Raw genomic sequence first — 16861 nt, forward strand, 5'->3', positions numbered from 1 at the left:
CTCAGGCAGACAAGACTTCGTTCTCCCACCCTGGACCTTCTACAGATATATAAACCCCACTTGACTAGTTTCCAACAGACCTCACAACCTCTGAGGATGCCTGCCATATATGTGGGCGAAACGTCAGGAGAGAATGCTCTTGGTCATACGGCCCGGAAAACTCACAGCAACCCAGTGATGCCGGCCATGAAAGCCTTCAACAGGCACCGATCTGTCTTGAGGTTGATAGGACGCTACACAAAAAGGATGAGTGGAATGAAATACTTTCTCCAGCAGCGCTCTCTCTGAGCGCCAGTCCTCTTTCCTCCCTCCGGCCTCTGAGCCAAGCTCTTCGGAAGGGAGATCCTTCCAGGCTCGCCTTGGCTTCGGGCAGGAGGCGCCCAATGAGTCGGTTCACTCCACGTCGGGAGAGAGAGGCACGGCTTTTCCCTGCGCTGGAAAACTTCCAGCCCGAGGCGCTCGGGGATTGAGCCTGTTTTCCCACCCTGCCTTCCGCGGCTGGAGCTTTGGGGAGGGAGGAGGAGGAGGAGCTACTTTGTTTTCGCCTCCGGACGCTGGAGCTTCCTCCACAAACCCACTCGTTCAGATTGGAAAGGACCTGGCCGGCGGTGAGTCCCCTGCGTTGCTTGTTTTGTTGGGAAAAAAAGTTGTTGTTGTCCTTCTCCCTGGCTCTGGGTGATGTAGTTTGGTGAGGTACCAACACTCCTGGGCAGAGAAGGCGAGAGGCCTTGTAAAAACTACAACTCCCATGATCACATAGGATTGGAGCATGGCAGTGATGATGCCAAAATTGTCTTATTAGACAGCGCAGATGCAGCCTTGGGATTGTGAGCCAGAGACCTCCAATAGGACACACCAGGCATGGGGAAACTTGGGCCCTTTTTCCAGGTGTTTTGGACTTCAACTCCCACCATTCCTCACAGCCTCAGGCCCTTTCCTTTTCCCCCTCAGCCGCTTAAGCGGCTGAGGGGGAAAAGGAAGGGGCCTGAGGCTGTGAGGAATGGTGGGAGTTGAAGTCCAAAACACTTGGAAAGAGGGCCCAAGTTTCCCCATGCCTGGGATATACTATCCAGGCATTCCCCAAGTTACTTATTTTGCTGTCCGTGTCCCTGTTCAGAAGACTCCATCTCGCTTTCTGTCCATGTAATAACTCGATTTTTGAAAAAATTGGCTTCTTGTGAAACAAAGATTGGTGAGAAAGCTTCAATAGAGACACCTTTTTCCCCATGATAACTTTTTCAAGAGTGAACTTTCTTTCCTAGGGGTAGATTTTTCTCATTTCCTGTTGTCTCACCCCCATTCTCAACTATTTGTAAGTCGGATAGTTGTAACTCAGGGACAGCCTGTATAAATATACCCCTCTTTATAGCAGAGCTTTCCAAATTGTGTCTTAACTCATCAGGGTGTTGGCTGCAGCGTGTAAGTGTGTTGCCAAATTCAACGAGAAATGACAAAGATCTTGGAAATGTGTTGAATCACATATTTTAAAAATATAAATGAAACGTTTTCAAGAAATATGTTGTGCCCCCCATTATACAATTTATGTATCTTTCAGTATCTCTTATAAGGGGTTGATTTAACCTCCAGTTTGCAAGAAAAAGTGAATTACTGTGTTGCAAAATGGTGCTTGTCTGGAAGGTGTGACACCAGCATGAAATGTTTGGAAAGCTCTGAAAATATGTGGGTAACAATAGTAACAAATAATATTTATTATTTGGGATATACTCCTATGACTGGAACCCATGGTAGCGCAGCAGATTAAACTGCTGAGCTGCTGAACTTGCTGACTGAAAGGTTGGCAGTTCAAATCCGGGGAGCAGGGTGAGCTCCCACTGTTAGCCCCAGCTTCTGCCAACCTAGTAGTTCAAAAACATGCAAATGTGAGTAGATCAATTGGTACCGCTTCTACGGGAAGGTAATGGCACTCCATGCAGTCATGCCGGCCACATGACCTTGGAGGAGTCTACAGACAACGCCGGCTCTTTGGTTTAGAAATTGAGATAAGCACCACCCCCCAGTCAGACATGACTAGACTTAATGTCAGGGGAAAACCTTTACCTTTACCTTCTTTGATAACTGTCTTGTTATTATTGTTGTTACTATTATTATCCTGCCTTCCCCCAGTCCAGTACCCCTTTGACAACTTTAATTATTATTTTCCTCATCTCCCTATCATTACCCCATTTCGTTTATTTTAAGATTCATACATGTCTTTCTTTCTTTGATTTGATCATTCTTCTCCCTGTCCTTGGGGACCAAAACATCAGACAAAAGTGGCCTGCAGCAAAATGTTACGGTATATCCTCCCTCCTAAAAGCAATGCCGATTTTCAAGTTCCAAGGCTCTTTGACATCCAATCTTCATAGGTCGTGGTGTTGTGGAGAGCAGGAGGATGCATTTCAGGAAAACATTTCTTAGCATGGCAAATTGTAATGCACTCACTCTCCGATCTGGATTGGTACCACAGTGTGGGGTGCAAGGGGGGATTCTTTGTACTTAGAAGTACCAATTGCAACTGAGCCCGTAAATATCTGACCTTCATCTTGTTTTGCCTCTGAAGGCAAGGCAAGGCAAGGGAAAGAACCAGTGTTGTAGAATGGAGGGAGAGATAACAAGAGAGATCCTTCTGAGAGGCCCAAAAAGTCCGGTTTATTATTTCAGCTGAGACTCTGGAAGTGGAATCTGTTCCAAAAAGCAAACCAGAGCCACGACCAAGGCGTAGACTGGCCTTTTTATACATTTTCAGACAAAGAACATGCTTTTATATACATCTCGTCATTAGTACGTCACTTCACATGCTTACATACATGGGCATAAATATGCACAATCAGCATATTTAAGCACCCTAAGCACTCTTAAACTTGTAGCAAGTCACTTCACAAAGAGAAATCCATCAAGAGGCCTACTTCTGCCTTGTCAAAAGGGAGGGGGAGAAGTCACTCTCCCTCCATTCGCATACCTGGCACCATCTCGTACTGGAATGTAGAAGGCCCCCCTTCTCCCCCCTGTCCTGTCAGCTTGTGCATCCCAAAAATCTAACACAGAGAGAGAGTTTGATTTTTCTACATTTCACTGCTTCTAATGTGCATACAATATATGTCTAAAAATCCATTTTTTTCCGTTCCTCATCACCAGCACATGTATGTGACCAGCTTTTTTAAAAGTAGTAGGTATCAAGGGCCTGATCTATATCAGAAACACTAATGGCACAGAAAGTAAAAAAAAGGTCCAACTAGTCACAGTCAAGATTGTAAAATTAATGCAGTTTGATACAATTTTAACTGCCATACCTCAGTGAGTTATAGCTTTACAAGATCTTTGGCCTTCTCTGTATCACCGAAGTACAACTTCCATGAATCCATAGCATTGAGCCATGGCATTCTACAATGTAGGTGCACCCTGGGCTATCCACCCAAATGCCTTTGCATTTTTAAGCCAGTCAAATCAATGTGAACAGTATCTATTCTGGTTTGGCTTATAGGTTTTGCTGATTTCCTGTTTTGTGGATCTTTTGCAATAAAGTGAATCTTTTGCAATAATTTTCAATCGGGGGGGGGGGGGGGATTCCATGAGTTTTCAATTTTCACGGAAGCAAAGGACCCCCCTGTCAGTGTTGCAACATTAGAAGAAAGTGAGCAATCTCTGTACTACATGAAACAATTGGCTGCAATTATTTGTCTTCGGTGTGTTGATTTTTCATGTGTTTGTTTATGTGCCTTCAAGGTACTTGTTGATTTATAGCAACCCTGTAGAATTATAGACTCAAAGAGTTGAAAGAGACCCCAGAGGCCATCCAGTCGAACCTCATTCTTCCTCGCAGGAACACACAATCAAAGCCCTCCAGACAGGTGATCAACCAGTCTCTGCTTTAAAACCTGCAGAGTACAAGACTCAAATCACACTTCCTGGCAGCATATTCCTCTGCTGAACAGCTTTTACCGACAGGATGTTCTTCCAAATATTCAAATGAAATATTTTTTCCTGCAGTTTGAATCTCTGCTCCATGTCCTAGTCTCTAGAGCAGCTGAAAACATGCCTGCTCCATCTTCTATATGACATCCTTTCAAATACAGAGGGCGCTAAAATGCATGCACATTTTAAGAAAGGGAAAAACAGTATTGAAGTTGTAACCCTCAGTATATATATTGAAAACAAACGATAAATACAAGTTACATATGGCTTCTGCAATTACAAGAGGTGTTCAGAGTAGTTACCATCAGCATACAGGCACTACTGATTCTGGTGAAATGCTGCTTTATTGACATTGACCAAAGTACCCACATGTTTTACTGGGCATGCTGTTTCAATTAGTTCCTGAAGTGCCACCAGCATAGCCAGTTTTCTATGATACATCACATCCTTTAAGGTCCCCCATAGGTAGAAGTCAAGGGGTGTTAAGTCAGGAGAGCATGGGGGGAACTCAACTACACGTCTTCATCCTATCCATTGTCCTGGCAAATTCTCATTGAGGTAAGCTCTCACATCTTGGTAGAAGTGTGGTGGGGCACCATCTTTTTGGAAGTAAAATCAATCATGTAATAATCTTAGGATGAAAACTTTTCATTTTGCTGTTTTAAGAATACATCCTAAGCTCATTCTGCTAACTTCTGCTTGTGTGTGCATTGTTTGGTAGAATTTTGTGGCAAGCTTGTAAACTATTCAACACCATAGCAGAAGAAGCAGGACTTGTTGCTGTGCAAGGGCTCCTGGATCTTCCCTCATGCACATCACAATATCATACACAGTACCATGCATCTCAAGCTTATTACAAATGCATGCAGTTGTTAGGAATGTTGAAGGTTCTGTTGCATATTTACGTCTCCATTATCATTGTACTTCCACAACGTTCTAAAATTTTAAATACCACCTCAAAATGGTCTTGAGCTCCTTGAATGACAGCCATGCTTCTGCCATTTTCTTTGACTGCCCTGTCTCTCGCACAGTGACACTAACAATCATTTGACTAATTTGGTCTTTTGAGTGAATGCCATACTACACATTGCTACCATACTTCAATTCAAGTAATACATAGATAGTATTTCTTAAATTGTACATACATTTTTGGCACCCAGGTATTTTAACATGGCACCTTTTCACCTCATCTTGCCCTGTTGAATGTGTGTTACCTCTCTTGGTTGCAGAAATGTCCTCTACTGTGACAGATTGTGGAAATGTAAGGATCATCACCCAGGTCATCCCACAGACGGGTCCGCAGTCGGCAGAGGCTCCTCCTGTCACGATGCTTGGGTCAACTTCGTCACAGATCATATCACCCGAGATGAAACAGTTCAAGAATATACAGCCAAAAGCACTTGGGGTAAGGACCTACAGACTTATCAATCCAGGCCCAGAGCCAGGTTTATAGAATTTCTTTGTGCAAGACCAGGTGTCGTTCAAGAATGTTAATGAAAATGAATGACCAAAATGAAGCCATGCATTGAGTCTCCTTATTATCAAATTTTTATGCTTTGTAACGTTCCCTAATCTGAGAACCTGAGCCCTCATTTCTAGCCCTCGGGGTGAAGAGGAGGAGTCTGAGGACAAGAATGCTACCTAGAAAACTATATACGTATATGTATATTTTTCTCAATTTTCTGATGTTTTTGTTTGTTTGTTTGAATCAGGGGTCCCCAAACTTTTTAAACAGGGGGCCAGTTCACGATCCTTCGGACCGTTGGAGGGCCGGACTATAGTTGGCCACCAAGCAATAATAATAATAATAATAATAATAATAAAGGGTTGGAAGAGACCCCTTGGGCCATTGAGTCCAGTCCCCTTCTGCCTTTGTGCATCGAAAGCACAAGCAAAACACCCCTGACAGATGGACACCCAGCCTCAATGTTAATAATAGTAGTAGTAGTAGTAGTAGTAGTAATAATAATAATAATAATAATAATAATAGAGGGTTGGAAGAAACCCCGTGGGCCATTTAGTCAAACCTCCTTCTGCCTTTGTGCGCCAAACGCACAAGCAAAGCACCCCTGACAGATGGCCACCCACCCTCAATGTTGTTAATAATAATAATAATAATAATAATAATAATAATAAATTATGATCTGCCAACTGCAAAAGGCCACCCTACTGGGATCTGCACGCATCATCCGAAAATACATCACACACTTGGGAAGTGTTCGACTTGTGATTTTTTTTATACGAAATCCAGCATATCTATTTTGTTTGCTGTGTCATAATAAAATAATAATAATAATAATAATAATAATAATAATAATAATAAGGGTTGTAAGAGAAGAGACCCCTTGGGTCATTTAGCCCAACCCCCTTCTGCCCTTGTGCCATGGGGGGCCGGATAAATGGCTTCGATGGGCCGCATCCGGCCCCCGGGCCTTAGTTTGGGGACCCCTGGTTTGAATAGTACATATTGTGCAAACTTATTGCCATCGCCAAGGACTGCTCCTTATATATAAGGCCCCTCTCCCAGCAACATTGCAAGATGTCATCCGTTGGTTGCATATTTTGGCCCTGCAATCTCAGACCCCAGAGTAATCCTGATCTTACAAACTTCTTGGGGTAGTATTCCAAAGAATGTTAGACTATGGACCATTTGATAATATACAACTGCAGGATGATTATTCCAGTTTAGCAACTGTGTCTCTCTGATGTTTGTAGTTTGGTTAGTGACACCAGAGGACCCCACAGATTGATGTTTATTTTTTCAAAAAGGAATCATCATCATCATCCAGGATCACTGAGAGTTTTGGGTAATGGTATTATATGCTTTGGTAAACATACCTGTTATGACTTCTGTGACTATGAACAAGCTTGGCTCTTGGAAATAGATAACGGTGAGGAAGATGTTTGCACAAGCCAAGCAAGGTTAAGAGAAATAGCTGTCATGATTAAGATAAGAAGAGAGATGTATTTGGTGACCATGAGATGAACTGCGGAATAATTAGGGTTGATTTAACAGTTTAACAAGGTGGTTACTATGAGAGGCATGACTTCCACAAATACTGACCCCCAACCTCTTTTTTCTTCTCCTCCAGGCTGTACTGATTGTTTTGGGGGCTACACAGATAAGCTTCGGCATTGTCCTGACTGTAGTGCAGCATAATTCTGAGAGCCTCACTGTGAAGAGTGGGATCTACTTCTGGATTGGGATCTTGGTAAGCAAGCTGCCTGAGAGAATGGGAAATCACTCATTGGTCCATAGACCGTCGTCTCGACCTGGTCCCTCTTGATATATTAGGTGATGGCAGCTACCATCATCTCCAATTGATATTATAGGAGCTCTTGAAGGTGAGAAGGTAGGTATTTATTGCTACTGGCAGAGAGGTCTGAAAATAGAGGATCAACTTGCAACAAGTAGTAACTCATCCACTCTATCCCACTACTGCCTATGGCTCACCCAAATGTTTAGTCAGTTGCAAATTCTGCTTCTCTCTAATAGATATGTGCATGTTTTTCACATGCAAAAATGAATTGTTTGTTACACACACTTCCCTATAAAGTAAGGACCTCTGAGTGGTTCTACAACTTACTTTTTTCAGAAAAAAATGAAATAAACTGATCAGAAAGTAAAATGAATAATGTTTCTGAACTTTATTATTGTGTCCTGATTCCGGGCACTTTGGCTTTTGCAGAGAGAGCAAAGAGGTTCATCCCTGATGCTTGTTCTTTATTTTTTTTTCCTGTCCTGTGCAGTTACTGTTTTCTGGGTCATTACTTGTGGAAATGGAGAAAAGAGAACATGTTTGGCTGGTAAATATTTCCTTGTGTTTTTTTTTCAAGAGTAAAGCCAACAAAAATATAATACAACATTTCAAAAGCTGATGCCAGTACTTTTTCAGAGGTATTTACTGGAGAGTAAAACCATGCAGGAAAAGAGGCCTCTTGGGGGTCATACTGCTTGTGCATGTTTACAATGGATTAAATGAGAGAGGGAGGGGGGGGAGAATGAGTGAGCTACAATGTTGTGTTGAGATCTAGGGCAGCTGTATTTTCATAGGATAAATCAGTTTAATAATCCACTAATGTATCCCGTTGTGTACTCATTCATGGCTGGATATTTCACAGCAATCATCCACAAAATAGTAGTAAATATTAAACAGGACATGCAGAAGAAACACAGTTGCTTTAGGATGGATTGATACTAACTTAAAGTAAGAAAATTTGCTAGACAAGCGGGGGCGGGGGGGAATGGAATGAAGTAATTTGAAACTCTGTGGGTTGGTAAGAGGAGGAAAAGATGAGAGAATGGAAGAGATTTGACAATAAGGGCAATATAATACTTTGCCTAATCCACAGATACAACATAAGGAAAGAGGCTGCAATTTTGGGGAATTGCAGTATGCTAAGAAATTACTCCTTCAAAGATAAAAGAGATCTCAGAAGTCACCTCTCCTTGGTCTTATTGGATTTGTAAGTAGCTAGGGAGCTCTCCTGACTGGAAGAGTGCAAGGAAAAGAGAATAAGTTAAGGTCCTCGAGACTGAGATAGGACCTTGAGAAAGAGAATGTACTAATAAGATTCCCTGGCCAAAATCCCAGATTCTAGGGTCCTGAAAGAGTGATTTCTGCTAGAAGAAGTGAGACTTGATTTAGATAGTGATTTCATCAAGATAGAGATAAGTGGTTTTCAGCATGCAGCTCAAGCCCTTGGTTCAAGTAGACCCCATCCTGCAGAATAATAATGGCCATTCCATTTGGATTCTTTTTTTGAGCATCCCAGAAAAGAAATAACATCAGCTGGCTTTCTAAAACAAAGGAGTTTCTTCAAACTAAAGATGTCTCTATCTGGGCTTCCTAAGAGACCTTACCCAATATTTAGTTTAACAGACAGCAATATTCAGAGAAGCAGACACTTTGACATCTCTGGGTGTTATAGCAATATCCTTGCCCCAGAGGGAGCATTTCCAATCAATGTCATTATTACATTCCTTGCAGGACCACACAGTAAGAGAGACAGAAATTTGCCTCTGGGTTATTCAGTATTTAAATAGCTTATCAGAAAATCGAACAGTGATTGGAAATAATGGTGTTCAGTGTTTAACCAGGAGAGCCCTTTCCAGTTAATCCTGTTCTCCTAGGTCATAGAGTCAAACTATTTCCATTTTAACACATACATATTTACATCAAGACAGAGGTGTTGCACAGATCTTACTATCTCCTAACAATTCCTGTTCCCTCTACAACAAGCACTGGGAAGTGTGTGGGCCTCCAGATGTTGTCCCATTTCAAATTCTATTACCTCAAGCCACCGATGACAAATTATGATGCCTAGTCGGACCACATGTTCCACACTGTGTGTCTTCATACTAGGCAACGGGCACCATCCCATTAGTGACATAAATGTACATGAGGATACCTTGTTACATGCCCATTAGTGACTTAAAATATGTTTTACTATGTATCTTATATAGAACTACAGTAGAGTCTCACTTATCCAGCATAAACGGGCCGGCAGAACATTGGATAAGTGAGAGGTGTTCAGCAGTGGAACTCTCTGCCCCGGAGTGTGGCAGAAGCTCCTTCTTTGGAGGCTTTTAAACAGAGGCTGGGTGGCCATCTGTCGGGGGTGCTTTGAATGCAATTTCCTGCTACTTGGCAGCGGGTTGGACTAGATGGCCCATGAGGTCTCTTCCCACTCTACTATTACCGGTACAGTAGAGTCTCACTTATCCAACATAAACAGGCCGGCAGAACTTGGATAAGCGAATATGTTGAATAATAAGGAGGGATTAAGGAAAAGCCTATTAAACATCAAATTAGGTTATGATTTTATAAATTAAGCAGCAAAACATCATGTTATGCAACAAATTTGACAGAAAAAGTAGTTCAATACGCAGTAATGCTATGTAGTAATTACTGTATTTACTAATTTAGCACCAAAATATCACGATGTTTTGAAAATATCGACTACAAAAATGCGTTGGATAATCCAAAACGTTGGATAAGTGAGTGTTGGATAAGTGAGACTCTACTGTATATAGTTATAGAATTTTTGCAATGTTTGTGTGTTTTGACTGTGCTGTGACCCGCCTCAAGCCATGAGGAGAGGCAGATAAGAAATAAAATTGTTGTTGTTGTTGTTAAATGTCCATCTTTTGAACAGGCCATAGAGGTTAACCCTTTGTGCCCCATTCAGTAAATGCCCCCAGCATCTGTCAAGCCTTAGGCAGAAAACGCAGGGGCTACTGTATTGTCTGCTTACCATTGGGAAGATGGAAGGTGGTGCAAATAATGACATTGCTACTGCTCAGGGCTTCAAGGGAATATGAAATTCATTTCATATGTGTGAGCACCTTTTATTTCTCTCCAGCAGAAATCAGCTATGTCTTCAAATTGCCTTCTTCCCATTTACATAGGATAAGGAGCAATAGCTTTAGCAGGAGACTCTTCTGGGAAAAGGAGAGGGCATAGAACTGCACAGGGGGAGCATTACACTTCCACTGCTGTCTAACAAGGCAGTTTGCCTTGCAACAGTACAGATTTTACTGATCAAAACAGCCAAAGGAGCAAGGGAGTACCCCTTATCAAGAAGTAACTATGGCATGTAATGACAATAAGGTCAGGGAAGTAAATTCTGGGGTTGGCAAGTGTTATTCAAAGACACAGAGCTGATGTAATAAATGTATCACTTATTTTGTTCATTCCATTTTGCTGATGAAGGTGAAAGCAGCTATCATTGCCAACTTCCTTGTCATTCTTTCTGCCGTGATTGCAACAGTCCTCCATGCTACAGAAATTGCACAAGAGAAAAAGATTTCAAATATATGTGATGCTTATGGGTATTGCCATTCTAAGACGGTAAGCTTCCCAACTCTTCTGTGTGTGTATGTGTCAGAAAGGTGGTTGTGGAGATTCAAAATATTTCCAAAACTGGGTTTCTGGAGCATCAGAAAACGGATGGCAATCTTAGATAAAGGAGAAGCTTCACCATTTGGGAATTATTCTGAGAAGGAAACTCTCAGAAATGTGCATAACATAACATTTCTGGATAAGAATTCCATATGCATGTTTTCATAGTAATCTCAAACTGCAAATAGCCATAGAAAACTGCTCTTATCTATGAATCTCTTGCAGTGAGGAGAATTTTGGTAAAAGGACTTGTTCTTCCCTGAAATTTGAATGAATTTTTAAAAAATCATATAGTTGTTGCATGTCCTAAAGTCATTGTTGACATACAGTGATTCTAAGGCAACTCAATCGCATGGTTTTTGTGGCCACATTTGTTCAGAGGGGATTTGCTTTGGCTTTCCTTTGAAGGTGGGAGTGTGATTTATCCAAGGCCATCTAGTGGGCTTCCTTGGCTAGGTGGAAATTTGAAAGCTGGTTTCCCGAGTTGTAATATGTGACACTCAAACCACTATGTCATGTCAGCTCTCATGCATATAGTAGCAGTCTGTTTTCTGATTACAATGTTTCAGACTATTTTCTGTATTGTTAAAATCTAACTTTTTAGAAAGGGCTTTAAGGTAAAACATTGTCAGCTTTTAGAATATGGTTGAATTTGTGATACTTGTGTTCTTTTATTAATACAGTTCGTTTTATTTGTTTTGTTTGGTTTTATGATGCTTTAACTTTTTAAGCCACTGCAAAATCCTCATAGATCAAGCATGTGAAGCAAAAAACTGAGTTTTTTAATGTAAAAGTTAGGATTGGTATAATCCCTTAAGTTCCAGAAAAAGTAAATACTCTCTGAAACATCCTAGATATACATTATATTTACACCAAAAATAAGCAAAGTAAATAATATGCATTTCGGTTTTAAACCAAAAAGGGACATGGATCCCTACATTCCTAGGCAATGGATTGTGATGGTCCTTCCAAATCTGGAATGATAAGTTGGTTTCTAAGTACTGTAGTTGGATCAGTGGCAATCTGCATAACCATTTCTTGTTTTGTCCACAGAATCTGGCATATGGGCTGAATGTGATCTTTATCATCCTTTCATTCCTTGAAATATCCATAGCAGTCACTGCCGTGGTGACTGGATTCAGGGCCACAAGACAGGAGGTCTATCAATGGATGGTGAGAAGGGAACTCTACTTTTTTAGCTTGCTATTGTTGAAACATATTTAGTTCTAAAGCAGGCCCCTTTTTCTCTTAACCATCTAAATGTAAACAAATCTAAAAATATTACCACAAATTTAGGTACAATCTGTTAGCTCCAAACATGCCCCTTCTTCCCTTGCTCCTCAAAAGTAGCTTTTTCCGACTTTAACCTTCCGAGTTTTTCCTTCTGACTTTGACAACCAAGCTTCAAGCTATGAAGAAAGCCCTTCAAAACTATGAATCACTATGAACTTTTTAGATCCTGATTTTTCTGCCCTGTTCATATTTTTTGGTCTGTAAGTACTTGAGCAAAAATGTGTGTTGGGATAGAAGGGATTATTTATTTATTTATTTATTTACAGTATTTATATTCCACCCTTCTCACCCTGAAGGGGACTCAGGGCGGATCACATCACATTACACATATAAGGCAAACATTCAGTGCCTTTAACATAGAACAAAGACAAGACAAACATAGGCTCCGAGCTGGCCTCGAACTCATGACTCATCAGAGTAATTTGTTGCAGCTGGCTGCAGCTGGCTGGCTGCTTACCAGCCTGCGCCACAGCCCAAAGTACAGGCAGTCTCAGGTTATGAACAAGATAGGTTCTGTAGGTTTATTCTTAAGCTGAATTTGTATGTAAGTTGAAATAGAAACATTTTTTAAGTGTAATTTCAACCAATTTTTGAAAAAAATGTTGGATATAATCGGGAAGGGTTAACAAGCCTATAACATTTCTTTTGCTGTCTGTGTCCCTGTTCAGAAGATTTCACCTCACTTTCTGTCCCTATGACAATTGGATTTTGAAAATTTTGTGTTGCCGTGGAAATAAGGATTGGTAATGAAGCTTCAGTGGAGACACCTTTTCCCATGATAACTCTTAAAGATCGAGTTTCCCTTTCTAGGGGCAGATCTCCTCACACTTCCTGTTGCCTCAGCCCAATTTGCAACTACATAAATGCTTATCCAACATAAATAGGCCGGCAGAATGCTGGATAAGCAAAAATGTTGGAAAATAAGGAGGGATTAAGGAAAAGCCTATTAAGTGTCAAATTATGTTATCATTTTACAAATTAAGCACCAAAACATGTTTGACAACAAATCAACAGAAAAAGAAGTTTAATACACAGTAACGTTATGTAGTAATTACTATATTTACAAATTTAGCACCCAAACATTGCAGTGTATTGAAAACATTGACTACTAAAAGGCAGACTATGTTGGATAATACAGAACATTGGATAAGCGAAGGTTAGATAAGCGAGACTCTACTGTATGATGTATGAAGTCAGTCTGTAACTTGGGGACTGCCTTTTCAAAATAATTAATAATGGGTGTCTTTTTGTCTCTTTCCAGAAACTGTAATTCCTGTCACACCACCTGTATTTCTTTGCTGAGTGCTAAATGGCAGGGAACGGCACTCCATCTTTCCCAACACAGAGCACAGACATGAAAATAAGTTATCCTCTAAATTCTGATGGCTTCTTGCATTGTGTGCTCCCCCTCTTTAGAAAACAAACTGGATTTGCCTGTGAAAGGGGGAGGAAATCAACAAGCTCCTTGACAAAATGCTTCCTAAAATTGGCATGTTATATTGGAACTCGAAATCTATGTGAAAATTTTTTGTTTTGCTTTTTTAAAATGTCAGCAAATGACACAGGAATACACTTGAGGATATTGAGAGTGAGGATTGTGAGTTTGTTGAGGTAGGTGTTTAATTATCATGCAGCAAATCACTCGGCAATAATACTTTTTGTGAAGCCCTGTTAGAAACGAAAACTTTGTCAAAACCTCAACCGTTTTGCTTTAGAGGGCCCTTCCACATAGCCATATAACCCAGAATATCAAGCCAGAAAATCCCGCAATATCTGCTTTGAACTGGAATATCTGAGTCCACACTGCCATATATTCCAGTTCAAAGCAAAAAGTGTAGGATTTTATTCAGCTGTGTGGAAGGGGTCAGAGGAGAAAGAGAAATACATCTTTATCTACCTTCCATTCTGTAGCTTGCACCAGTATTTTAAGGCTGCAGTGAAGTACATACTTGTTTCGGAAGAAGAGCTACTGAATTTAATACAATTCATTTCTAAATAGATATGTGCACTATTTCCCAGGAAGGCTAAACTCTTATGCAAGAAGTGTTTCTTTTCTTACCTGGCAGAATGGGATTGGACTGGATGGTCCTTGTGGTCTCTTTCAACTCTTTGTTCTTATGATTATATGAAATGCCATTGACTGCAATGGAGCTTATTCCTGAACAGCCATGGATAGGATCAGGTGATGAAGGAAAGAGAACAAAACTCTTTTATCTTGCCATAACTGTTGACACCTGACACAGATACTGTGATGTGTTCTTAGAAGATCACAGCTCATTGCTACTGCTTTGCATTCAAAGGATGCTAGGTTCAGTCTCCGGTATATATTGAGAAAATCTCATTTGGAATCCTGTAGGTTGACTTTCCATAGCTGTAACTGTAGACATCACTGTCCTAGAAAGACCGTATCTGATTTGATATAAGGTACCCTATACATTCATGTATAAATCCAGAAATATTAGTCAAAAATTAACCCAATAAACCTGAGTCAGCATACTGAAGGATCAGTGTGAGTACTGCACCTTAACTTACATATATATGAACAATTCCCGTCTCTGAGTAGTGGCAAAAGACTCATAAAGTCATTCACCTCAATGACTGAGCCATTTAACATTTGTAAAAACCTGACAGGTTACTGCTGCTCTATGGTTTTATTTCTGGAGGCAGGAGAAACAAAGCATCAGGACACAATTTATACACTTGGCAAAATTAAGAGGTAAGTCTTTTCCTCTGCGATTTTCCTAAATATATCTCCTTGACATGCTAGTTTTGTATGTACAAGATCTCTTTCAGCTCAGGGAAAATGCAGGCATGCCATCTGCTCCATCTCACTGCCTACATCCTGAATAACACACACTAGGAAGAATTTTGTGGCAGTTTTTGTATCCACCCACCCTCTAGATGTGTTGGGCTATAATTCCCATAGACCCCAGGAATCGATAGCATTAAATCAGGGCAGTGAAAGTGGTGTCAAGCTGTAGTAATTCTATCTGTGATGCATCCCATGTCTGATTTCTTTTCTCTATAATTTCATTATTGTTGCACCAAATAGAACTGAAAAAATGAGTTTGTGCAACTGCATGTGACACCTCAGATCCCATCTATACTGCCATATAATGCAGTCTGAAACAGCATTATATGATCAGTGTAGACCTTTATAGTGCAGTTTGACTGTATTTAATTGCATTATGAATGCATTGCTGGCACTGTGTTTATATGTAGGTCTTTTGGTCTGGCCCAAGCCAATTTCCAAATATATTTAAATAGTATTTTGGAGCTAGATGTTTTGAGAGTATCTAATATATAGCATTTCCCTCCTCTTTGTCTTCGGCATTCGTATTAAAATACATTTCTCAGTGTGTAAAGTCCCCTTCCCCCCAAATAAATTGGACTTATTTTTCTCTGTGTGTTTCTCTTTGTGCATTCTTATGTAGGATGGAGACACTTCCAGCATGGGGGTTGGAGTTTTACAAGACATGTATTCTTCTCTGCCGGGGAGTGCTAGTGCCTTACCAAACTAAAACTCCCATCTTTCTATAGCATTGAGCCAAGAAAGTTAAAGTGGCATCAGATTGCATTCATTTTACAGTGTGGATGCAGCCAATGTTCTACCCTGGCTCAACCCTTGAGGAGAGGCAGGTAGCAAATATAAAGCTGTATGTTGTTTTTAAATGTATTTTTATATTTTATATTCCATGACACAAGGATTTTATTTTTTATATTCACATTTTAATGCATTTGTTTTGCTTATTGTATTAGCTGCTTTGAGTCCCTGTATTGGAAGAAAGTCGAGATAAAAATAAAGCATGACAATCAATACAAGTATATTGTTGTTGTTGTTATTGAAACATTGCAAATGAATTGGATCTTTTAACAAGTCTTCTAACATATTCCTAGCTCCCAGCCTCCCACACTACAGAGATCCCTGATTAGCAGTGAAGGGTCACTCAAGTTTTAATACTTACTTAGGTGATCCCTTGTTGTCCGAGTATGATGGCCTTCCAAGTGCAGTGGATACAGAGACATATTTTGACCTGTATATTCTTCCACAGTGAGAACATCAGTTTCCAAGTGGAAGGCGGTCCCAGTCAGGGTTGGCTTGACACGCCTTCCTCTTGGCATGTTTCTCCCTTTTGCCCTCCATTCGTGCCTCTTCAAACTCCACAGCACTACTGGTCACAGCTGACCTCCAGTCAGAGCGCTCAAGGGCCAGGGCTTCCCAGTTCTCAGTGTTTATGCCATAGTTGTTAAGGTTGGCTTTGAGCCCATCTTTAAATCTCTTTCCTGTCCACCAACATTATGTTTCCTGTTCTCAAGTTGGGAGTATAGTAACTGCTTTTAGGACAGTGATCGGGCATTCGGACAATGCGGCCAGTCCAGTGGAGTTGATGGCGTAGGAGCATCGCTTCAATGCTGGTCTTTGCTTTTTCCAGCATGCTAACATTTGTCTGCCTGTCTTCCCAAGAGATTTGCAGGATTTTTCGAAGACAAAGCTGATTGAATCGTTCCAGGAGTTGAGTGTGATGTCTGTAGACAGTCCACGTTTCGCAGGCATATAACAGGGTTGGGAGGACAATAACTTTATAAACAACTACCTTGGTATCCCTACAAATATCCCGATCCTCAAACACTCTGCTTCATTCGGAAGAATGCTGCACTCACAGAGCTCAGGCAGTGTTGTATCTCAGTGTCAATGTTGATTTTTGTGGAGAGGTGGCTGCCAAGGTAACAGAAATTGTCAACATCTTCTA

General features: G+C 40.8%; 1 protein-coding gene across 1 annotated transcript; it reads left to right on the top strand.

Annotated features, from left to right (window-relative positions):
• Positions 1-273: 273 nt before the first annotated feature.
• LOC103279652 (membrane-spanning 4-domains subfamily A member 12) lies at positions 274-15932 on the top strand. The gene is made up of 7 exons (XM_008115838.3): positions 274-608; positions 5142-5317; positions 7005-7124; positions 7663-7719; positions 10629-10766; positions 11871-11990; positions 13372-15932. Exons 2-7 carry the CDS (start codon positions 5144-5146, stop codon positions 13378-13380), a joined length of 618 nt encoding a protein of 205 aa, XP_008114045.1. The 5' UTR covers positions 274-608; positions 5142-5143; the 3' UTR covers positions 13381-15932.
• The last annotated feature ends 929 nt before the right edge of the window (positions 15933-16861 follow it).

This window comes from Anolis carolinensis, chromosome 1 (genome assembly GCF_035594765.1).
Source record: "Anolis carolinensis isolate JA03-04 chromosome 1, rAnoCar3.1.pri, whole genome shotgun sequence".
Lineage (NCBI taxonomy): Eukaryota > Metazoa > Chordata > Lepidosauria > Squamata > Dactyloidae > Anolis > Anolis carolinensis.